The sequence below is a fragment of the Corvus kubaryi genome, unplaced genomic scaffold (genome assembly GCF_017639235.1).
Source record: "Corvus kubaryi isolate FWS band 111438036 unplaced genomic scaffold, C.kubaryi_AGA036_p1.0 68, whole genome shotgun sequence".
Lineage (NCBI taxonomy): Eukaryota > Metazoa > Chordata > Aves > Passeriformes > Corvidae > Corvus > Corvus kubaryi.
The window spans coordinates 10,839,782-10,864,049 of record NW_024582056.1 but is presented as its reverse complement, the minus strand read 5'-3'; the positions used below and the strand labels follow the sequence as shown (position 1 = coordinate 10,864,049).

The window sequence follows — 24,268 nt, the reverse complement described above, 5'->3', positions numbered from 1 at the left end:
AGCCTGTGGGTAACCTGTGCTGGAGGAGGCTCCTGACAGGACCTGTGGGCCCATGGAGAGAGGAGCCACTCTTGTAGCAGGTTTGCTGACAGGACCTGTGACCCCATGGGGAACCCACACTGCAGCAGCCTGTTCCAGAAGGACTGCACCCCATGAAAGGGACCCACGCTGAAGCAGTTCATGAAGAACTGCAGACTGTGAGAAGGATTCAATGGGAGAAGTTCATGGAGGATTGTCTCCTGTGGGAGGGATGCAATGTTTCTGAAAAGCCTTCCTGTTTGAGGTGGCAGTCAGTCAGTAATTAGGATCTAGAAAAAACAAGCACTTCTGTGAAACAACTGGCTTGACCCAAAGCTATGGCAGTAGAAAGGGGACAGGTTTTGAGCCATTTTTGTTTCAGCCTCTTTCAAGGGCCATCCAATGGAACATATTCGACAAAGACTGTCTCTCCTTCATGGCTCAGCTGAAGGTCAGGACCACATGGCAATCTGATACATGTTGAGGTCAAAGAGCTAGGACAGGGGAGGGCTTGCTAAGACTTAATTTGACAGCAGGTTACTCAGCTCTAAGTGACATGAGTTTGAAACAGGCACCTCAGCTTGTAGCAAAAAACAGCTACTGTTTTTTCTGTGTATCAATGACCTCTCCAGTTATATGTCCCCTGTCCTCTTGTGTCCATCCTGTCCCCCCCAGTTATCATTGTCTCCTTTGTGGCCTCTCTCCCTGGCTCCACTATTATTTGCTTCATATTTCTTTTAGGGCATTTTTTCAGAATTATTGCACAAGCCAGTTTGACATTCCAGAACAGTGCCCCTACCTTTGAGACACTTTATGGCTATAGAAGTACATACCAACATGTTCAAAACTCAGACATCTTAGCAGTGGAACCTGAGGGGGTATTACTACTCTCTAAAAAGGCAGGCAATTGAACTTATCATCACCAAAACACCAAATTCAAAGCAACTTTTAACGCTTTGGTGTCTTAGCTCAGATGCATTTGAATGCATAGTTTTCATCATATGGACTAAAATTGCTCCAGTGTTTACATGTTCGAATTGAAGTTACTAAGGAAACAGACTGACCTTCCATGCTATTTTGTAACAAGAACATACACTTAACAGTAGCATATTAATAAAGTCTGGTTGCAACTGGAACAAACCCCCCTGGGCATTCATATCCTTCTTCTGGGCAGTCTGCAAAAGGTGACCAGGAAGAAAAGCCTTTTTAAGTTTCAAATAATTCTAAAAGGATTTTTACCTTCACTGGGAAGGAAAAATTAAGTGAAAAGCATAGTTTTTAATTACTTCAAATGGGCAGGGGGGAGGGAACAACAGTATTGCAAATCTGTAACAAGCATCTAGCAATATTTGTGACAATCTATACTGCATCCAAATGCTGTAATTCAACTTAATGCCATCAATTTAATGTTAATCAAAACAAGCTACATGAGAACAGTAGAAAGAAAACTGGAGAGAAATCTTTCAGATCTGACTTCAGAGCTCTTGCCTAGCTTAGTTGATATCTGTGGTGAACAGTTTCTTGTGGCTCTATTTATAGCTGCAGTTTCAGCTGAGCTGCTTTTTATAAATGGGCTTGCTATCTCTCTGTGCTCGGACTAAACTACAGAAAAGCACTTGCACAGTGGCAAGCGGGTCTCTGCGTAGGAAGCTGATGTAAGGCAGCTGTTGGATTTTCAATTCCACTGCTCGCTTACACTGTGCTAATTGGCCCATGCTACAGGAAGAAGAGGATCTTAATTGGTAGAGGGACATTATTAGATAAGCAGATGGAAATTGTCACAAATTATTAAAAAAACCACCCACATCAGTCTGCAGATTATAAAGCCTCCATGCTACACTCACAAAGAAGCAGGAGTCTGTGTTATTCAGTAGGTTAGTGATGGTAGAGTGGCAGCTACATCATAGGGATGAGACTTTTGTAGGCCTGAATTACTGCGTGGCTCCAAGATGCCTGAAACAATCAGTTGTGAAGATTTCTGGTACTCTGAAAGTTGGGGGATTTTAAATAAATTTTGGATGTTCAGTAAAATTCAAGATGCCTGGGAGAGTGCTATTGTGAAAGTGCTTACCAAAAGATACTGGTAGCAATAATAATAGTAATGCTGTGCCCACAGGACAGTAGCTCTACAACTGTGGTTACAGGAAACAAAGATAAACTAAACCAAGCTGCTTGCAGATCCCTAGGGACCACAGTAAGAAGCAGCATGGGCATAGTTACATATATGTATTAAACCAGGATAACCATGGGGTGAATATCAAACCTAGGAGCCAGGTACTACTAGGGCAGAGAAGTTTTACAGTTGGTCTGAGATTTACATGCAGGAGACACTTATTTTCAGTGTTCCCAACAAAAGTGTGTGAGAGAATTTTCCAACTGCATTGCCTGAAATGGCTGAGCATCCCATGCTGGATTCTGCACCTGGGATGGGGCAACCCTGGATGTACATACAACCTGGGGAATGAGATGCTGGAAAGCAGTGCCATGGAAAGGAACTTGGGGGTCCTGGTCGATGGCAAGGTGGATCTGAGTCAGCAGTGCCCTGGCAGCCAGGAGGGCCAACCCTGTCCTGGGAGGCATCAGGCACAGCATCACCAGCCAGGCAAGGGAGGGGATTGTCCTGCTCTGCTCTGCACTGGGGCAGCCTCACCTCGAGTGCTGGGGGCAGGTCTGGGTGCCACAATTTAAGAAGGACATTAAGCTTTTAGAGAGCATCCAGAGGAGGGCAACAAAGATGGTGAAGGGCCTTGAGGGGAAGTTGTATGAGGAGCAGCTGAGGGCACTTGGTCTGTTCAGCCTGGAGAAGACTGAAGGGAGACCTCATCACAGTCTACAACTTCCTCATGAGGGGAAGAGGAGGGGCAGGCACTGATCTCTTCTCTGTGGTGACCAGTGACAGGACCTGAGGAAAAGGCCTGAAGCTGAGTCAGGGGAGGTTTAGGTTGGATGTTAGAGAAAGGTTCCTCATCCAGAGGGTGGTTGGGCACTGGAACAGCTCCACATGGAAGAGGTCACAGCACCAGCCTGACAGACTTAAACAAGCATGTGAAAGCCTTTGCCCGAGTCGGTGATCTGCTGTCCGAAGAGAGAAGCCCAAGCTCCTCAAGACACTGGCTCCTTATCCTGGTGGAAATTGCATGCTGTGGTGTAGTTTTATTCAAGTTATCCACTGAAAAGGGGATGTGGGGTCTAGCGTAAGCTGTCACAGCAAAAAAAGTCAGTCCCTTTCTGCCAGGCTTTGCTCTAACCTTCTTCCCCAGCTTCCAAGGACACAAAGGACCAGGGAGCGGGAGCCGCTGCACAAGACTTAGACCAAAACTCCACGAGCCGGTGGATGCACACTTGAGGCTCGGCAGGGCTCTGCGGAACGCCCCGAGGCCCCGAGCCCGGCCGCGCCCGGGCCGGCTCCCGCCGAGCGGGCCCGAGGGGCAGCAGCGCCGGTAACGGCAGCCAGGGCAGCATGGCCGCGCCCGGCCCGCGCACGCCGGCAGCCAGCGGGACGCGTTTGGCACAGCAGGCGCTCGACAACGCGCCGGGGAGGAGGCGACCTGCCCTCAGCTCCTTCTCCGCCTTCAGCTTCGTCCCGCCCAAACGGGAAGGGCCGCCGGAGCTCAGCTATTTCAGCCGGCCGCGCAAGGTGAGGGAGGGAGCGAGCGAGCTGGGGTCGGATGGGGGGCAGCGCAGGGCGGAGGGACGAGTTCTCCCCGCGGGTCTCTGCGCAGTGTAGACACTCTGCTTGGACCCGGTGCAAGGGCTCGGCTCTCATCGTGAGGGACCGGGTCAGACAGGTGCCTAAAATCGTCATAGCATCACGGAATGGACTGGGTTGGAGGGGACCTTAAAGATCATCCAGTTCCAACCCCCTGCCATGGGCAGGGATACCTTCCACTAGACCAGGTTGATCAAAGTCCCATCCAGCCTGGCTTTGAGCACCTCCAGGGATGGGGTACCGACAACTTATCTGGGCAACCTGTTCTAATGCCTCACCACATTCACAGTGAAGAATTTTTTTTCTGATACAAAAATGCAGCGGATTAATCTCTATCACTAAGCTATCTAATGCCAAAGTAATAGGTTTCACCATGAGAGGCCTTTGCAAAGTGTGTTTGCTATTTGTGGATGGCAAATGAGAGTAATGTCTTCCACTGGATGACAAGAGAAGGCAGAGACATGGTTTGCCAAGGATTGAGGATGGACAGGCCACTTGGTAGCAATGAAATGTGAGGCATTTTTAGGGGGAACACTAGGAAAGGCATCATTGGTCTCTAGGGTTTGATGCAGCACCAGTGGATTTTCTCCTAACACACTCTTGGGAACCCTTTAATAAGGAAACTTCTCCATTTTAATTGGAGGGAAAAGATTTTCAGTGTGCATTGCATAAATTTTCCACAATGCTCAGCTTTAGTAAAATCAATAGAGCTACTCAAAACAAAACATCACTGTATGCCTCTGTAACTGAATCCTTCTGAAGGTGGTACACTGCCACTCAACATGTAGTAACTCAAGTACACTGGCAGGGAGTCTCACTCCTTGCTCTGCTGCATTATGTCACCTTTGTTCCTCATTCTATCCTCATATTTAAAATCAGAAATTAAAACAATCTTACACCCTCCGCCTCAGCTTACCTACAGTTCCTGGGTGGTGAACTTTTCTCTCTATGAAGTGTCATGTGAGACATTGAAGTTAACAGGCTTTTTTGTCAAAAATTGGCATAAAAAAGTTCTGAAATACCTATTATGTCAGTGTAACATGGCAATGCTATGGCAATTTATAACAATAAATACAACCCATGAATCCCCTGCTCACCCAAGTGACAAGCTGCTGAATGCGCCAAGCACGGGGCAGTGCTGACTGGTGGTTTGTGAGAGTTTGCACATCCTGTGTCCCTGGGTTGTGGGCAGGGTACATACCAGACCACTGTTCTGTGCATTAAAGGAACAGCAAATTTCCTGCATTGACCACCTGGTCCTGCTAAAAGACAAGTAGATTTCTAATGTCAGACTCTTTTGTGTTGATTCCAGCATTTCCTTGGGAAGGTGATCTGACCCAAAGGTGAGCGGGCACAGTTGGTGCCATGCTTCACAAAACAGTAGGGAAAGAGCAAGGTGAGGGCAGGCCAAAGGGCTGGCGTGGTGCTCTTGGGGCTGGTGGAGCTCACAGTCTATCCAGTCTATCAATGGCTGCAGAATTAGCAGCCACATGGTAGAGCTTTTCCTTACAGTATGGTCTGCTTTCACACTCACAACGGCCTGGTTTGTGAAAAATGCTGCTCCAGTGGCGTGGAAACAAAAAGTGGTAACAGCTCTTTAATAGGTTTCTTCACAGCCCAGGCCTCAGCCGCAGGGGACGAAGCAGATTCAACCCATTTTTCTACACAATTTAGGAATTAGATAATTTGAATCTTTTTATTTATACAGCAAAAGGAATCTCATTCCTTTCTGCAGCTTAAATACCTAAAACCAACTGAAGCAGAGAGAAGTAGGAAGAAGATGGGCTCATTGCATGGCCAGAAGCTAGAAATTCCTGCCTTTTAATTCCTTGGCTGACAGTTGCTCCCTGGATTGCTTTACATAAGTTACTGTAGCCAATGTGCCTGGTGTTTCCTCTTCTGAGACGTGGAGAAAGCTATTACCTATTTTATGTGTGTCCAGAATACCAATGAATGCTTGCAAAGCACTTAACTTTAGCAGCAGTACACAGAGGATGCCTACCCTGAGTGCAATTTATCATCAGCTCTGTGTGACTCACTTGCTCTGATGGGTTTAAGAAACAGCTCACCACCACCACCACCACCACTATCACCACCCAGGCCAACCAAATTATCATTTACAACAAAGAGAAACAGCAGCAGAAAGTTATCAGTATATTGAGCAAAGAAGTGTTGTCTCTACACATCTGGCAGAAAATCTTAAATAGATATCTGGGACCGAGGTAGTTTTTGATATAACAGCCTGGCTGACTATCTGCAAGTTCCAGAAAGAATGAATTATGTGCTCTGACACAAGTAACAACTAATGCCAGATGAATAACAGCAAGGAGCAAATAACATTTCTGGTGGTGAGTACAAATTAAATGCCCACTGAATGAAACTGCTAGCCTGGGCAGGAAAGGAGAAGCAAGGAAGCACAGAAATAGTCATGGAGATGACAAATCATGTGCAGGGTGCTCTTGAACGTGCCTGAAATCCTATGAAGCTCAATGGTTTCAAAGAAGTGAAGGGATAGATGGGTTAAATACCAAATAATCTCTCCTCTTGGCAGAACCAAGCAATGGAGATACCTTTAGGAATAAAGCCTGAAATTACAGCAGTGTCTCACTAGTGCTCTTAACTATGGTGTCCTTTTAATGGAACCACTATAGCCTTCTTGACCTGCCATGACTTGACTATATTTGGAGAAGTCCATTGTAATTCAAAAGACTCAAAGTACATGGGATTTTCAAAGGTTAAATTGGACACACTGTAAAATTGGAGGAGAAAAAAAGCCCAACAAAACGCACCATTTTTTTAGTCAGCCATGCACAAAGCCAGTGATGACTGACATGTTTAACAGAATATGGACCTTTTAATGAAGTTCAGTAACAACTGGCAGCGAATTTCAGTAGGGATTTTGCTTTTTCTTTTTTCTTTGAAAACTTTTTTTGGTTTTGAAATTGCTTTGATTCCACTTATGAGAACTTCTTGATTGGATTTCACAAACGCCTTTGTTGGAAGAGCAGATCTTTTATGTTGCTTATTTGGATGCAACTGTGTCAACAGTTAAACAATAATATTCTGGTTTTGGGTGTGCTTTATTTTCATGCCTGACATGTGTGTCATGCATACTACTGGATCACTGGATTATCACTGTGGCATGTTTCTCAATTCTGCTCTAATCAGAAATGAAATTATGTTTACAGTGGAGAATCCCTTTGTCTTTTTGAAAATGCCTGTTTTGCTTTTACTTAATTTTCCCAGATCATTTGACAAATACACGAATTTGTGAAGGAGAAATTAAGTGCAGGAAATTAAAACAGATCAGTTAAATTTCCAAACATTACAACAGATTACAGGGGGGGGAAATGAAGTAAAATACCACAAGAGAAATTTCAGAGCTGAACAAACTTAATAAATGATACCACGTGTCATTAGGTAATTTTGCAAACTATTCCAAAGGAGGGGCCCAAACTTCCTAATGAAGTTGTCATCACCTCATGCAATATATGCACTGTTTAGGTATTGATTTGACTACATGTGTTCTGTAATCTACAACGTAAAGCAATTCTGTGAATTAGTCTTTCTTCCCCTTTTCTCAAGACAGGAGATTTTTTCACCTATGATGCCGTTTTTGGAAAAACAGAAGGTTACGACCAATATCTTCCATGCTGCGACAGAAAACACGCAAAGGGTCGTGGCCTTAAAATTCATGAGGAGGTAACCCTTTTATAAATTCGTAATTATCTTTGTTAAATGTGTTTTGTACTTTTTGACATGACTGGAGGCTATAGGCATTGTTTTACCCTTTATGGTGCAGCCTATATGGTAAGAAAGAAGGAGAACATCATTGTACTCAGCTTGCAGGTTTAGGAGAAAGCATTATCCCATGAAGACACCCTAATTAGCTCTTGCTCTTTCATATCCTGAAGATTTCCAGGACAAGACATATGCAAGTTAAAGCAAGGGGGAAGAGGCAGATCCTCTCTTGCAGAGTTCAGGGTGTACTCTGAACCATCTGTGCCCCTCAAGAGTTGCATTTCAGGTGGTTCTGCAGTTATTTCTGTGATGCTTGAAAACTGTTCTCCCTGAGGGGACTGGATTAGGAGGCCATGACTTCACTTACTGTCCTCTGACACCCACCCTCTCTACGCCAGCATTTGCTGTGGAAGGCAAGTCTCTAAAGCTGGTGAGTTTGTTAAGAAAACCTATACCAGATTGCCCTGCAGGAAGGAAATTCATAGGGAGCTAGTGCAAAGGTGTGGTCAATCAGAACACATGGGCATGCCTGGAAAAGGATGGGCAAAGTATTTGAGGGCAGCAGAATCTGGGTTTGATGTGCACTTATAGGTAAATATAGCCATGGTTTTACACAGCACCCTTGGAAACAGAAATACTGTCATATGTATGCATAAATATATATGCATGTATTTTTCCATGCAGCATCTGAATAATACACATATATACAAGTGTCTGTATATATAATTATATTTATACATACACACACAGAACTGCACATAGAGGCAGAGGCTGTCAACAGCCAAATGAAGTGTAACCTCTGTGTACTAATGACCTCAAAATCCCAGTGGGTTCATGGGATATAATGTGATGGCTAGGCTAAGGATGGCTGCTCGCATTGAGGGTTTTATGTATAGAGAAGGAAGAAGGAAGAGCAACACAAGAGTTCAAATTACTCTAATTTCTGTGTAATAAAATTGTTTTTTTCTGACAAAGCCCACTGCTTGTGATTTGTCTCACTAGCAGTTATATATGCCAGGCATTTCAGTGCAAGTGCATAGCCATAATGCCCTTCAGCTCTATCAGACAGTGCAGGAAGTATTAGATGCTCCCAGAGGAATCCCAGGAGTGCCCATGAGCATCACCTGCTCATGCCTAGTAACTCAACTGCAAATCTGTGTGAGGCCAAAAGGTATGTAAATGACTACTCCAAGTAGAAATTAAACTTTTTATTTGAACAAAACAAAGACAACCTCCCTCCCCTTGTACCAAGCCCTACCTCCAAGTGAGCTCTTGCATCAACAGAACTCACTTTCCTATTGGTTTTCTTCCTAGAGCAAACTTGTACAGGCCAGAATTCATACCAGCTCTGCTGGGCAGTGCACACAAGGGACTGTCCAAACAGGTGTCCCTTAATCCAGCCCTTTAATTAGCAGGGAGACACATCAAACCCACAGCTGCTTAATACTACAACATGATCCTCTTGCATGTCATGACACCCAACACTGGATGTAACCATAACTAAGTGCAAGTCACATACTCAGTTCCTCTTCACTATCACAGTGGCCCTCTCAGACTTTATATAATAATAACTAAATTACAAAGTCTAATAAATACAAATGCCACAATTTACATCTTTCTAGTACAACACTGAAAGCAGACAGGCTGAACCCTCCATAGTACACTGCTTTACTTGAAGTGGAAAAGTAAGGGGCAAGCAAGCCCCTCATTTCTTGCAGATAGCCTGGGTGCACTCAGGGAATTCAAGAGTACAGTGACACATACTCAGTTTAGCTACATGCAGCTGAGTAACTGCAGTGGAGTGTGTGCACAGGGCTGCCATTGCTGATTGCAAGTGCTAGCAGTGCTAGAATTACACACTGCGAAGGCGGGTAGCAGGATGCTTCCCAGCCAACTGTTGGAAAATCTGAAACCCACTGAATGCCAAACCCACAAAGATGAAATGCCAGTGTGCACAGTCAGCGCTGTGCTACCAAGGATGCTGAAAACTGAGTCTTAGTTATTTAAAAGGAACACAAACTATTGGAATTACATACTTCTGTGTATCATTAGCACTGTAAATCCTGTATTGCTAGCAAAGCCTTTCTTGATGGTACAAAGATTTTTTAGTTTCTCATTTTTCAATGTTTATCCACAACTAGGGCATGGGAGAAAATGGTCTTAATTTTGCCTGCCAATCTTCTTGACTTGATTTTCATTCTTCTGGGGTTAAAAGTTGGTGTACTGAATAGTTTTTAATGGGTGGAGTAATGTAGGCAAGAGAACTGGGGGATAAATGGTTGTTTTGAAATGAGCTTTTCTATTGAGTGGGTTAGTTATTTAGTTAGTTAGTTTTTTTGTTTGTTTGTTTTTTAAAAAAAGGGTTTACAGTATCTTTGCAAGAATCTCAGGTTCTGTCCACGAGGCTGGAAATGTCTCTTAGCTGACTGCCTTGCTATGAGATCCCTCCAGTCTGAGCTCCCACCTGCATCCTTGCAGGACATTTGTGCTGATTTGTTCAGACTTGTGTGTGTTGTAGCAAAAAAGTTTATTTGCTTGCACTTGAACTATGGTGTGGCATCTGCATTTTGATTCTCAGATACTATTTATAAGACTAGATAAACACATTGCAGACCAAGCTTACTGTGTTAGTCAGTGTGCAAACATACAAGCAGCCTGATAAATCTGAGACCTTTAGCTAGGAAAAGAAAAACAAACAAATCCTGTCTTTCCCTTCTGACTCCATAGCTCCCTGTTGCTGTAACACAGGAAGGAACTGCAGATTGCAGATAGTGATTGCAGAGTCACTTAAAGTGCAGCTTACTAAGAAGCTTAAAATCTTTTCTTGGTCAGGTTATTTTTCATCAAGTCCACTTTCCATCATTACAAAGCAGTTACTTCTGTAATCTTACAGCTACAAGTATTTTTAGTAAAATCTTTCATTGTGCAGAAATAAAGTAGTATATGCTTTACTTCCTTCAGGGAAAGCTTGCATGGACTCATGGTTGCTCAGGGTTTTTCTTTAGGCTTTGATTTTTTTCAAGCTGTGCTTTCACTGAATTGTGCAAGCAAGGTAGGTGTTCCTGTAACAGGGGGCACAAATCTCTCCTATTTTTCAAATGAATCATGCAACTTAGTGCACAATAAAAATAAAAATATAATCTGTGCTTTTCTAGCATTTAGTTTGCCAGTAATCACATGGTAATCACGTGTGTGTATGTATTTGTGTAAAAAATTATCAGTCCACAGCTCCATATCTTATCATCAGTGTCATCTAGGGACACATTCATGTTTATTAAGATACATAAAAAACTACGGCAGGGATAGAACAGTATGGGCACTAAACAAATCCATATAGCAGATGCTGTACAGTTCTGTCAGTTATTTTACCCCTGGCCACAGCACATTTAGCAATAGAAAACTGCCAAGTTTTCTATTCACTGTGTGATTTTCTTCTAAGGGGACTTTTGTGTTTTCACAGGAAATGGCAAGACCTGTTCCTGTGGTGACATCTTCACAGTATGGGAAGCGTGTAAATAAGCCCTTAGACCCAGCAACCAGAGAGCATGTGAGGGTTTATAGCCTGCACGCAGCAATCTACGGGGAAAGTAGCCACCCTGCTCATTGAAAAAACCTTCTCTAGGCCTGGATCCATGTGAAATCTCTCGTGTCTGTCATCACCAGCAACATTTATCTGGAAAAAAACCCCACGTTGAAAAGCAATATGGTGCTTTTGCCTTTTCCTCTACAGTTTAGTTAATGAGAATGATCTGGATTAAAAATAGGGTGAAATAGCAGCTGCACTTTTTCTCATGCTAATTAAAATGCATGTCTTCTCCTTACATTCTCATAAAAATCTCATGAAAAGCAGCACTGACAAGAGCTGAGCATTTTAGGCAGCAACACTGGGAATGAGACCTGTTGGGTCAAAAGCTGTCTCTGCAATTCTGGGCACTGCTTCTACATAACCCTTCACAGACCTAACATTTAAGCAAGCTTGCCCCTCAAGGTATCAGTGGTCACAGATTTTTCAATCCTTACAGAGTTGCTAGAGAATTGTGGGACATTGTTTTATGTGCACAGCAGCTGAAACAGAGATTCAGCTCAGAATTTTCTAAAATGGATGGGCTTACATGCTTAGTGGTTTCAGTAGACTTCAAGTGGAACTTGAATTAAAAGGAACTTCTGAGTGCTTTGCATTTGAAGAGACAAAATCTGGGTTTAGCTGATTTCAGATATTCATTTCACTGACTTCCACTATAGGAAGGTCTGACTGATTTAACAAGAAAAATCATCATTGGTTCTGTATCCAATCTGGAAAAAAGGGGTAAAAAGAAAAAGCAATACTAGCAGAACAAGCACTAAATAATTTGGTAGAAAGTATGGAAAAAACACAAGGATTTGAGCAGTAGTCATTTAAAAAGCATGTTTAGCACAAATGTCTAAATCTGATTAAACATTTAATGCCTTGTACTTTCATGGAATCCAGTACTAAAATGTTAAGGTAATTTCAGGAGGAGTTTCTCCTGCAGGGTATGCATCAATTTGGTTCTCAAGAGCCATTGATCCTGTTGTTTAAAGCTGAGGCAGTATTGTTCAGAAAGGAACAGCCAGAGTGATCATACCAGAAAAAGAACTGGAAGTCCACAGCTGTGACTGACACTGGTTTTGTCAGGTATTTAGACATAGGAAATCTATGTAATTTGTAAATACATTGAGACTCCTAGTGAAAAAATAACAGAAAAAAAAACCTTCTTAATTTGGGACCTGAAAAAGTAGTAAATTAGGCAATCAATAGCACTTGTTTGGCATGATGTGAGAAGCAAAGCACATAGAGCAGCCCATTCTGAGACATGTTTGTTACTTTCATTATTCATGACCTTCTACATGCACTGGGCTATGGACAAGAGGACATTAACTGCTACATTCCTTTTCAAAAATAAACACTTCACTAAACAAATTCAGCAGCATTAAATGAAAGGAATCACAGTAAAACAAAGGGAGAAGGAAATGTTTTGTAATACCACAATGTTTTTTCAAAAAATTAGCATCAAAGTTATACCAGCAAAGAATGAGATGGAATATGGCCATATTCTTAGCAAGTTATTTTTACTTTGGGACAGTCAGTACAAATTGCTTCTTTTAAGTAGCCTTTATTTACAAACCATCTGTGTTTGAAGAACTATGGGAAAGCAAATTTGTTTGAGAATACCACCACCTTCTGGCCTGTGTGAGAAAGGCATCACCAGTTCACTTCCACCACGGAGAAAGTCAAACATCAAAAGACCAGTTTGAGTTTTCCTATCTCATTTCTTTGCTTATGTCACACCCTTTTCATCCCTACTCACTTTTGAAGGTCTTTCACAGGTTGTTCTTCCCACTACTTGTTTCTCATTCAGTTCTGAATGGGTCACTTCTTCCTTCAGTGCTCAGTGTCAAAAGAACACCCTGACAGTTTCTTCTGTGTTAGGGATAAGTTCCTTACAGATGTCTGCAAAGCCATTTCAGCTGCTCTCCTTCGGTTTCTCTTTTGCTAAAGTGACAAATTCTTAGGCTACTGATATTCTGAACTTACCATTACACTGTTAGAAAGCATCTCATTACCTTTTGGTGCTCCCTCACCTGCCAGTGTTGACATACTACTGTGAGGAAGGGTTTTAAACATGCAACAAATTAACACAAACAGAATGGACAGCATGACACAATGTAAATCATATTCTGGATCTGAATTTTGCATCCAGTAATCTTCAGAGATTGACAGACACCTGCAACTCACAAATTATTAACAGTAGCCTTGGAAGGAAAAAATGGCCCCATTCTGTATCTACTGGTGAAGTATACGGAATGTCCATGATGTGAAAGTTTCACCTTTTTTGGATCAAAACAACAGTGAAAATCAAACTAGGTGATGCTGGGAATTCTGCTTTGCTACTCATAAATAGTAATTCTACACAGAGAATTACTAACCAAGCTAACCAGAAAATGTGTTTTACATGGCAGCTCATCAAGTATACATGATGTGATCAGAACTAAAGCTCTTGTTTTGCCTTCATCCATCTGCAAAGCAACTCACTGACCCAAATTAGGGCACACTGGTTCCAGCTGAAGTGGGTACTGGTTCTGGTTCTCAGTTCCAGAATTTCTTTTCATACATAAAAAAGGCTGCCATGGGACATAGTTCTTGTGACCTTCAGAGCATAGAGTTTCTGTAACCTGGAGGAACTCTGGAGTGTATACATGACCCCATTTAGACAGTTTACCTAAAACGGCCACCAAAGGCAAAACTACAAATAGAATATATCTGGAACACTGACTGGGTGGCCCCACAGGGACGGTTGTGCGTGTCCATTCTCCTGTGGCAGTGTTACTTTACAAAGTAAAGCAAATCCTTTTTTATTAAAAATGCTCTCATTTTCTGTAAGGCATTGCTCTTTATTGAACAGCACTCTACAGCTCTTAAATAAAACCAATAAGCCAATGCTGTTTCTACAACTACTTCAAATTTTAGTTTTATGAAACACTTGGGAAATCACATGAGCAGCTGTAAATAAATTGCACAATTCCTTCTTATACTGTCAAAAAAAGCCCTGATTAGTAGGTATTCTGTAGGCATATTCTGTCCATTCAGACTGGCCAGTATCCTTGAATAGCCATGTGCTGCAGCTGTAAATTAGAACCATTTAAAATACGAGGGAAAAACAGCACTGACTGTCTGGCACTTATATCTGTAAAATTGTAATAAATATTGACACAAATCTTAAGAAAATATGATCCTCTTTATTACTCTTTACATGTTAATTGTTCCAAATATTGGAAGGTTTCACATTCAGAAGCTCAGGTTTTCTGAGGTGGAGTTATATAGAAAAAAAAATTCTTCTTCCATGCACAGAATTTACACTTTGTAGTAAAGAAGTTCAGCCTGTGATCCAGTGGTATTCTCCAGTGTCAGTTGCTGAGTCCATATGTACAAGGAAAGATTTTTTTGTGTAGATAATCTGCCACTTTTCTGGTATTTTGTAGATTTTCTATCTCAAAAAATGGAATCTGGAAACAAACCAAAAATGATTGCTGGAAATACCTTTTAATAAATAACTGAATAAGACCGATGTTCATTAAGCAGATGCAAAATTACACATCAAATATCTTTTTTTTTTGTTTTAAAATTAAAGATTTAATCCTAAATATATTATTGATCTGTAAAGGACCTGAATAGAGATTACTGTGAAACAAAAGTGGTATCTATTACAGGTTAAACTAAGCTAAATACTATGGAGTTGGGCATACGTAATAAGTGATGATAAGTGGAAAATAAAATCTCAAAAAACTAAAAGCAACAGCTTTCATTCAAGGTATGTTTGAAGAAAAAATATCTTTTATTAACAGGCAAAATAAAGGTTGTACTCTGTTGTGAAAATATTATTTACAATACAAAGCAGCTTCTTGTTTTTAACTCCTATTTTTAAACTCCAAGTTCAAACCTTTTAAAAAAGTATTTGATTAAAAATTTCAATTCTAATGAACTCTTACACATCATTTTCCTTTAAGTCAAGATTTGAATCTTAATCACTGAAGATTATCTTCCTAGCAGCAACTATGTGGCAAAAAGCACAGACAGAGTACACTAATTAATCTAAGGAAGAAAAAGGTATTTCTATACACCCTCAAAAAGGCAAAAACTAGGCAGAGAGAACATAATATAGAAAGGACAAGACTACATCTGCTTTAGGAATTAATTCAAACTGCAGTTTTAAATATTGTAAAATAATTTTTTACTTATTTTGTTAGCCAGAGCAAAAATAAACCTTTATCTTTGGACTCTACCTGCACAACTTCATAACCAAGTAACTGAAGATGTCTCTGTTTAATAGCTTCTTCTCCCAAGAGATTGTGGCTATGAGCACAAAATCTATTCTGACCATCAACACACAGGGCGATTCTAAAATCAAGCATAAGTGTAGTATCAAAAAAAACCCCAACAAAACCACAACAATCAGCTATTTTAATCACCATAACTGCTGCAGTTTCTAAGAAGCATGAGACAGCACCTCCCTCTTACACCTCGTTGAATCAGATGTAGGATGGGAGTTACCTAGTTCAGGATTATTTAAATCACTCAATTTAAGAGTGGGAGGTGAAACCCTGAAACTTAGTGAAACTGATCTGAAAAGGTTTTTTATTTGCTCTGAACAAAAATTACCATGCAAGTTAATGAGAGCATGATATTTTTAATGCTATGATTAGTAAGCTGTTTTGAATTCTTCTAGAAGGAAAAATGTAAAAAACCTTGCCTCAGCTAGAAAACATTTTAGCAACTAAATTTATTTAACTTACTAATTTACCTGTTAAATCCATTAGAGTTCAAGTTAAGTTTAAGCTATGTCTGCATAAGCTACACCTGTACATATGGTTGGCAGCATGGATTATAACTATATTTTTAAATCTTGGTGATAAAAATCCCATCAACTTAAACCGAAGTTTGTATATCTACTGTTAAAAAGTTGCTTAAATTTTCAGTATGTTAACTGTATTGTGACTTTATTTACTTTATGAAAGCTATTACTTAAAAAAAAGCCACTAAAGCTCATTCTTAAACATTTAAGCATGGGCTCTTGGAAAGAACTTGTATTAGTCTCTGAGTCTTGTGAAAGTGTCCTGGTTTCAGCTTAAACCTCAACAGAAGGTTAAGCTGGAAAAAGCCTAACCTCCTCAAAGTCTTTTGCTTTATTCACAGGATTGCAGTTCCAAATACCACACCAGCAAGGTTGTTTAACTTTGTATCCAAGGCTTCCCAAAGTAACCCCTGTTTAACATACTTTTAAACACCTACGCATTTGTCAATGAAAAAAACCAGCATCTGTAGCAAATATCCTTATTATACAGGATTCCTGGCAGAAGTAAGTTTGTGAACTCAAACTGATTTAAACTCTTTTAAATCTGTGCAAATACACTCATTTAGAATTTAGTTTTAATTTGAAAATTAATTACAGAATATCAAAATACATTACTGTAATCCAAATAAGGATCACTTGATTCTGTCACTGAGTAAAAAGACTAACTGTCTGACACTGTATAGTCAGGTGGCAAAACAATGAGCAAAAAGCAGATTGTTAATTTTGTCCTTTTGCCAGCAGTTTCGATATGAGACCTGAACTTTGTTGAAGTCAATGGCAAAACTGCAAATAGCTTAAATTTTGCCAGGTTTTCACCCTGGATGCTCTTTCTTAGTGTAAATCAACATTTTACCAGTGGTTTCTTTTATTCTCTTACCGTCTGTGTACTTCTTCAAGTTGGGCCGCAGGCAATACAAAACCTTCTTCATCTAATTTAATCTCAATATCTCGTGTAGATGAAAAAAGAAGTGACATTAAAAGTCATTTCTTATAACAAACTTTCTACGGCAATTCTCATCCTCTCACAGTTGTTTTATTAAATAACTGTAATACTATCACAATTTTTTTTTTTTTTTAATCACAGAGGCTAGCAAAAGTTGTATAGACTTAACACAAATGAGTGATAATTAGTAACAGTTCAGCCTTTCATAATGCTAACAAGCAAAGTAGTATTCCAAGTCCACTAAAAATTGTAATGCAGTTAAATGGCACTTTGCTGTGCTAGCTAGGGTCTCTGGAATTCTGAGGGCCTTGGGGAGAAACACACTCTCTCCCTCTTTGCTAACTTCAACATCCCCATGAAAGCTGACATGCAGACTAACTCTGGAATCATGCCCTTTTTTTATTTTTTTTTAAATCCTTCTGACATCCATGGTGTCCAAGACTCCCTTCCTTCAACATCTTATTATCATCCACCCCTCCTGGGCACGTGCCTTTCGTCATCATTGCTTTCTGTGTTTCTTTTCCTGCTGCACACAACACTCTGCTTTGCTCACTCCTGTCTTAGAACCCACAAACCATGACCGAGTGTGTAGTCAGTAGCTCTTGCTGAGGGGAGAGGAGCCCAGCTGAGCACGGCACAGGGCTGACCACCTTCCAGTCCTCCTTTTTTTCTACTCACCACTAAAGCAGGGAGATCAGGCAAATGGCATTGCCTCATTTTACTTTGCATTATACAAATTGTTTAATGGATAAGGAGCTGATAATAAAAACACAGAATACAAGCATTAGCAGCTGTTTTCAATGCAGACTGGCTGCATAAATACCAATTAACACTGCAGTGCTTTTCTCTCCATTTTCCTTTCTCTGACTCTAAAAATTATTTACTTAAAGTTCCCAAATTTCAGATATTTTACAGGATTTTGTATCCCAGTTTACTTTTTCTGTATTTGCAGAATTTAGAATGCCCACAAAAGAAATTAAAGCTTTGGTACCATACACACACATATTTGATTACTAATCTAAAGAAATGATACTTACCAACTACATAGAAATATGGTGTTGATACCTCTGATGCAAAATAGATTCTTTTTTTCAGTAAATAAAGTAATCCAGTCTTTACTCTTTTAAAGAGGTGAACATCAGGAGAACTGTGAAGCATAGGAAAGGCCTTTACTTGATACCTTGAAAGGAGTTTCGGACCCTACGTAAGCACAGAAAACCAAATCAAAAGGGAGATAACATTTTTGTAATTACCTCACACTAACAGAGCAAAATGTATTCTGTGCATTTCAAAGTCAAGTCTATTGAGAGACCTAAAGTCTTAGGTACGATCTGCTGGAAACGTAAAAATCACCCAACCACCAGAACATCCTCAGGAAGTTTCCATGCTATCAACGTTCATGAGAAATGCACAGCTGTTTCCATTCATACAAATATATCAAGTAATTCAATCAGGTAGAAATGCCCCATATTGTCATCAAAGAAAGTTGTTTTGTCCAATTCCAATGTTTTTATGGGAAATACACTCAACTAAGTATAAACAGGGCCCTAATAACCTTATCTCCTCTTGTTAACATCACTTCTGGTTTCACATGTACTGTACCTCATAAAATGGGCATTCCAGGGTGACAGTCAGAAAAAGCTGGGTTAGCTGGGACATAGCAGCTCTGTTCAAACCAGGTGGCTGAGCTGAAACAACAACATTCAGGTTTTCAGGTGTACCTTCAACAAAGTATCTTTACACAAACCATATGCAGAAGTTAGGAAAAGCTATTCAGTATAATGTGCAGAAAAGCTACTTAATCATTAAAATTCCCAGTAATTGTTTGAACGAGCAGAAAGATCAGTATGAAATCACATAGGTAGAAAAATGAGAAAATTATTTACAGAAATATCAACATAAGAATATACAGCTAGCAAGATCTTAGTTAAAACTGTCATATTGTTTCACCAAATAAATGAGGATCCAAAAGATGCAGGACATTCTACAGAGAAGAATAAATTTGAGTTGAGGTCTTAGATAAATATCTCCTTCTTATAACTTCATTTTCCCCAGGTTATAATCCCAGGATCTCACTGTTTCCCCCTTTTTTTTTTTTTTTTTTTTTAATCTGCAAGTAGTGGATAATACCACATAATTTCTGGACATTTGACTGCTTGATAAAAATCAACTCCTTAAGGTATTTCATGTTGAAAAATTAAGTGACCAACGTTTCTAATCACTTTGACAACTTTACCTTAATTAATAGAGCAATCTTAGCTGAAATCTTATTAAGGCAGTCATCTTTCTCGCATAGCATATATCTCTCTACAATGACCCTAAAATTCTTTACTATCAAATAGGGAATAACTCAAAATGATGTGTTGTTCATAACAGATTCGTGTCTAAAGGCATTGAAATGTGCAATAATTAGAGCCAATAACAGGCTATCACATGGGGGCTGTTCTAGCATCCTGTATAAGAAAAAGGACAAATATGGGGAACACCAGGTCACTGTTTTCTAGAAAACCAGAAGGATTAACTGAAATAATTCCTTTAAGGGAATTCAAGTCTTTGTTTTAAAACTGTACAGTGCAATTTTCAAACTCATCTAAATGACAGAACATGAAAGACAATGGCAATTGTGACAAGGAAGCAACAGCCTTTGGCCTCCTGATCACTATTTTCCAGTCACTTGGATCAGGTCACTGTTGATTTGACAAATGAAAGCGATAAAAAATGGGTGCTTGACAAGAAACAAACTACATAATAGAAAGACACATGGAACATCCCAGGAGAAACTCTGCTCCTTACCTTGAAGCTTTTGCAGAAAATAGGGACTAAATACCTTTGGCAGAAAATTTATTGGATAACGTTGAATAAGGACACATGAGTGTAGCAGGTGCAGCAAGGTGTGAGGCTGAAAGTGCCTCAGGCGGGTATGCAGCACAGTTTCAAGCTTCCTGAACAAGGAAGAAGCACTTGGAGGCAGATAGTTAAGAGTCCCAAAGGGTGTAATATATGCAGCAATCTGGTCAGTGGTAAGTCTGTCAGCATTGGAAATGAAACCTTCTGCCACTGCATCAAAGATGGGCTTTGAAAGGATCTTCTTTCTGCAGCAATACTGCATGACCTTGCTGACTGTTTGAGGATGCATGGTGAGGATGGACTTGGGGATGTGTCTTTCCAGTGCCTCTGTAAAAACTTTCACTTTTTGCCCAAAGTACAGGAAGGCTTCCAGTACATTAACCAGTTCATGATCTGTGAAATAGGGAACATGCTTCACGGAATGTTTACACAGCGCTGTAACTAAGGGAACTGCCTGAGTCTGACTAAGAACCACCAGTGAATTCAGTATTACACTTGCGAAGTTTGGGCTTAGCTGGGAAACCGTGCGTAAAGTGACACTGTTCAGTCTGTTTAGCAAGTTTTGGCATTGTTTCCCTTCCCTGACAGTCACCTGCAGTATCTTATAAACCATCACTATTTCCTCAGGACTCCATCTCTCAATGTCTTTTTCTTGCATGTGGTTCACAATTTGTTCCAGCATTGCACAACTTGGGCCTTCCAACTCAAGCAAACTCTCTCCAAGAGCACAGAGATTTTCAGCAGTCAGCTGTCCCTTACCAAGCCTCTCCTCGCTCTCTGAAAGCAGGCTTGCCATCAGCGTGCTCTGCGGATCTATACGAAGCTTTATCAAAGCCTGCAATGCATTCAGCAGTCCAGTGTTTGACAGTTTTGAGGATTCAAATTCAAACTGGAAGCATAATGCCCTGAAAACTTCATTCTCTAACAGTCCAGGGTTTTTAAGACCATTGTCATCCACCTCAACTTCAGAAATCCTCTGCAGGGCTCCTGAGGCCATAGTATCAGACATGACCTCTAGAGAGCTAAGAAAGTAAAAAATCTCTTTTGATGTACAAAGGTTGTTCAACTTCTTGAAAAATAATTGCTCATCCATCCACACATTATTTGATTCAGTACAGTTCCTGATATCTCCACGAAGATGCACAGTTTCATTAACAGAAAGTGGTTGCATCTGCAGTTTTAAGTGTTTTTTCCTACAAAATATATACTGAGATTTATCTTTCAAATACAGCATCCTCATGGCCACGAAGCTACACTTTTGGGGTTTTTGCTGGCCACTGATGAAGCTCAACCTTTTCCTTAGGGTCATCAAAGCGGACCTGCTTGCTGGTGTGCTGCATGAATACAACTGGAAACTTTTTCGGCTAATCAAAGCCATATTGAATCAAGTGAGTTCTGAAATGATACCTAGGGGAAGAAAAATAGATATGTAGTCTGGAAAACAGCACCACGGTCCCTAAAATGCAGGAAAAAAAAAAAAAACCCAATCCTTTTGGTGGCTGGAAAGACGGGTACGATCCCTCTCCCACGGCCACGAGCAGAAGGCAATGCCAGGAGCAGAAACTGACGGGAGCAGCGAGCCCTGTGTGAGAGGCTGCCGCGCGTCTCTGCCCCGTGTTCCCACAAGGACGCTTTGGCAGAAGAACAGGAGACTGACACGGTCGCTTCCCCGGGCAGGAGCTGCGCGACGGCGCTTTGCCTCCCGCCGCCGAGGCCGGGGCGGCACCGGCGGGGCCCCTCCATCCCCCTCCGCCCCAGCAGCTACTGCTGCTACTGCTGCTATTGCTGCTATTGCTGCTATTGCTGCAGCCGCTGCCGCGGGCCGGGCCCGCGCTGCTCCGCCCCGGGGGGCACCCGGCGGTGCCGGGGCAGCCGCGACGAGCTCACCTCGGCAGCCATGACGGGCAGCGCGGCGCCTGCCGGGCCCTTCCGGCGCCTCCGCTCGGCGCGCCCGGCTCCGCCCCGGCCCCGCCTCCGCCCCGCCGCTGCCGCTGCCTGCGGCCTGGTCCGGCTCGGCTCGGCTCGGCGCGGCGCTGCCCGGGCGGTCGCGGAGCGGGGGCTGGCGCTTTGCTTCGGAAGTGGGATTCGTGCCTGTGTGCAGCGCGTCCTGCAGCGCAAGTACTCCTGTTCCCCGCTCCGGGGGGCACCGGGGCCGGGCGGAGAAGGTGCGCGGGGCGGAGGGGTTTATGTTTCGCTTTTTATATTTGTCTTGGCCCTAGAGTGAAAATGGTTCTGAGCAAGTCGCAGGCTGTTGGAAAAGTGTCTTGGGAATGACTTCGTGGCTCAAGGCACGGTCCCACAACCCGGATTAAAGCCACAGAGGAGTGCCTGAAGCTTTTCTGGTTGATGACAGAAAGACGTTGTTTTTCTAAGTTTCAGAGAGATGAAACTGCTCCATGTGTGCAGTGCAGGTTGAATCAGGATCATAGGAGTTTATCCATCTGATGACATAACTAACAGTTTGCGCACTGAAGTTTCTTGGTTTTTTTATCCGCTCCGTGGCCGCGCAGGTCGCATTTGCCAGGGCAGGTCCATGAGGTGTGTGAGTCTGGCCTTGCCGTACAGCTGCGGCACTGCTGGGGCAGCACGTGTGGTTCAGCGGCTCCCACAGTCTGTTGCCTTAGGGGGCTGGTGGGCTCCCTGCTAATATTCTGTGGACTGCTAGGTTTCTGATTTTTCCAAGTATTGGATCAGATGAGCTGTAATTTGGAATGCCGTCCTTAGCTTCATGTTAAGCCCTGGTTTGATCCAGCAAATCACACGTTGTTTTCACAGCTTAAACGTTGTTTTTTGATGTGCATCTACCAGCACAGCAACATGTTAAAGGCTGCTGGTGTGGTACTACTATTAAAGTTACAGGGATTCTTTAGAAAGCTCGATAGTTCAAGAATTACCTTTTTTCTCCCTATTTATTCCAGTTGAACTTGTATCACAAGTGGAAGTGGCATAGCATCTTTAAAGAGTGTATAGAGCAGCAGAGCAAGAGCAGTGTGGACAGTATGCTCATCTGAGAGCAAGTGTGTTCCTGGGTTGTGGTTGCTCATCTGCAGGTAGGCATGACTGATTTTTATCTCTTTGAGCAGGCACCACTTAGCAGTCTGTGCACAAAGATCTTATGGTTGATGACAGAGAGAACACTTGTTCACAGGGTGAAATTCTTCAACTTGTGCAGTTTAGATCAAATCATGATCAAAGGAGTTTATTGATCTATTGTTGACGTAAGTGTTAAGGAATTAATAAAGTACTGTTTAATCAGTTAATTGAATTATATATTTAAGATCAATAGCAACAATGCAACAGATATGATACTAGGCACCTAGAAAATGTTAATAAATGCCTACAAATATTTGAACAGCTTTCTGTATCTAAATCCAAGGAATTGTCTAATTGTGCTCTCTCCTGCTGCCTCAAGGATGCATTCACACTGTTGCATACACACACAGTACCATGTCTCAGGAGGTCTGCATGTGCATCTCCAGTATTATCTGCACTTCTGGCTGTGCTGGTGCTCTTGTTTCCACGTGCCACCTGTGGGAGGTGTGATTGTTCCAATTTTTGTGTCTCTGTGCAATCTACTAGTCCACTCACCAGGGAAAAAAAGCCTTTCCTCAAGTTCCCATATATGCACTGAAAATATGTGTGGCTGCTTTTTGCATCCTTTAGTGTTGCTGGAGTAGAAAGCTCACAGTGTCTTACGGGAATCCTGGCTGCTCTGCCTGACCTAGGCAGAGAACATGGCACTGTTAGGGCAACATCTGACCATGTCACACCACATCCTGACTGCTGTTCCTTCTGTTGCCCTCTCCATTCCCCCTGCAATTGCAAATCTTTGTGCTTCTGAAGCACTAACAGCTTCCCAAGCTGACTCTTGTTCTAACAGTCTCATGTTGGTAATGCCTGAGCTGTAATGTTGGCAGCTTACTTCTCAGCTTTTCTTACACAGAAGGATTCTGTGCTATGGTGTCAGAAACTGATTATCTTCCTGCCTTTTTGAGGTATGAGAAAGAGTGTAGTAATGAAACACCACCTCATCTTTATTGGTTTTATCCATTTGTAGTCGGGTGATGCCACCTGCTGACAAGAGAGTTAGGTGAAAACACAGCACATGACCAGGATGAATCTGTATTACTACAGGGACCTGAGGGTATTTAAAATGTATTTACACTATTTTATATGAATCATCATGATTAGTGCATTTCTTTGTATTTCTTCTGGAAAAGGAAGGTGAAAAATCATTTTGTGGATTGTTTTGTTGTATGCACCTTCTGTGCACACATGCTCATGAAACCAGTTACATAAATGAATTTATTTAGAGGTGACTGTTAAGGTCATTACTAATAATTTTAGATAATATATATAATTAATTTAAAATGAAAGCTAAAATGGAAAACAAAGTAGAAGAAAATACAATGAAAACCTCAAAATTTTCTAGTAATTACATTTTTCATGAAATTCACATATGATACAGGCACTCTTAAGAACCTATCACTTAGTTTTGCTACTTTTGATGTATAATTATGCTTTCAAAAAAAATTCCTGTAAGAGAAGCCTTCCTCAGTACTGTGAGGAGAAATATCCTGCCATATGAATAGAGTACAGTATTCTTATACAATTGAACTATGTTTGTTTTCCCTTGAGAGA

The 24,268-nt window shown here is 41.5% G+C and overlaps 3 protein-coding genes across 8 annotated transcripts in view; 2 read left to right on the top strand and 1 right to left on the bottom strand.

Annotated features, from left to right (window-relative positions):
* The first annotated feature begins 3,011 nt into the window (after window positions 1-3,011).
* CUNH5orf49 (chromosome unknown C5orf49 homolog) lies at window positions 3,012-11,244 on the top strand. The gene is made up of 3 exons (XM_042048934.1): window positions 3,012-3,655; window positions 7,313-7,429; window positions 10,929-11,244. The coding sequence occupies exons 1-3, from the start codon at window positions 3,479-3,481 to the stop codon at window positions 11,073-11,075; spliced, it is 441 nt and encodes a 146-aa protein (XP_041904868.1). The 5' UTR covers window positions 3,012-3,478; the 3' UTR covers window positions 11,076-11,244.
* Window positions 11,245-14,204: 2,960 nt separating this feature from the next.
* Window positions 14,205-21,588, bottom strand: FASTKD3 (FAST kinase domains 3). Of its 3 annotated transcripts, XM_042048932.1 has the most exons (7): window positions 21,515-21,588; window positions 19,574-21,034; window positions 18,383-18,468; window positions 17,818-17,980; window positions 16,715-16,784; window positions 15,269-15,383; window positions 14,205-14,491 (listed from the first exon to the last, which is right to left on the bottom strand). In XM_042048932.1, the coding sequence occupies exons 2-7, from the start codon at window positions 21,003-21,005 to the stop codon at window positions 14,393-14,395; spliced, it is 1,965 nt and encodes a 654-aa protein (XP_041904866.1). In that variant the 5' UTR covers window positions 21,006-21,034; window positions 21,515-21,588; the 3' UTR covers window positions 14,205-14,392. The 3 variants fall into 3 exon arrangements, 2 of the variants coding, with proteins under 2 accessions (XP_041904866.1, XP_041904867.1); XM_042048933.1 differs by lacking the exon at window positions 15,269-15,383 and having other exon boundaries at window positions 14,377-14,491; XR_006019666.1 differs by lacking the exon at window positions 14,205-14,491 and having other exon boundaries at window positions 15,324-15,383; window positions 16,715-17,536.
* Window positions 21,589-21,616: 28 nt separating this feature from the next.
* MTRR (5-methyltetrahydrofolate-homocysteine methyltransferase reductase) overlaps window positions 21,617-24,268 on the top strand; it is a 30,607-nt gene continuing 27,955 nt past the window's right edge. For all 4 annotated transcript variants that reach the window (XM_042048928.1, XM_042048927.1, XM_042048926.1 and 1 more), the window contains exons 1-2: window positions 21,617-21,792; window positions 22,546-22,677. The gene's annotated coding sequence lies outside the window, so the exon portion shown is untranslated. The remainder of the gene's footprint in view (window positions 21,793-22,545; window positions 22,678-24,268) is intronic.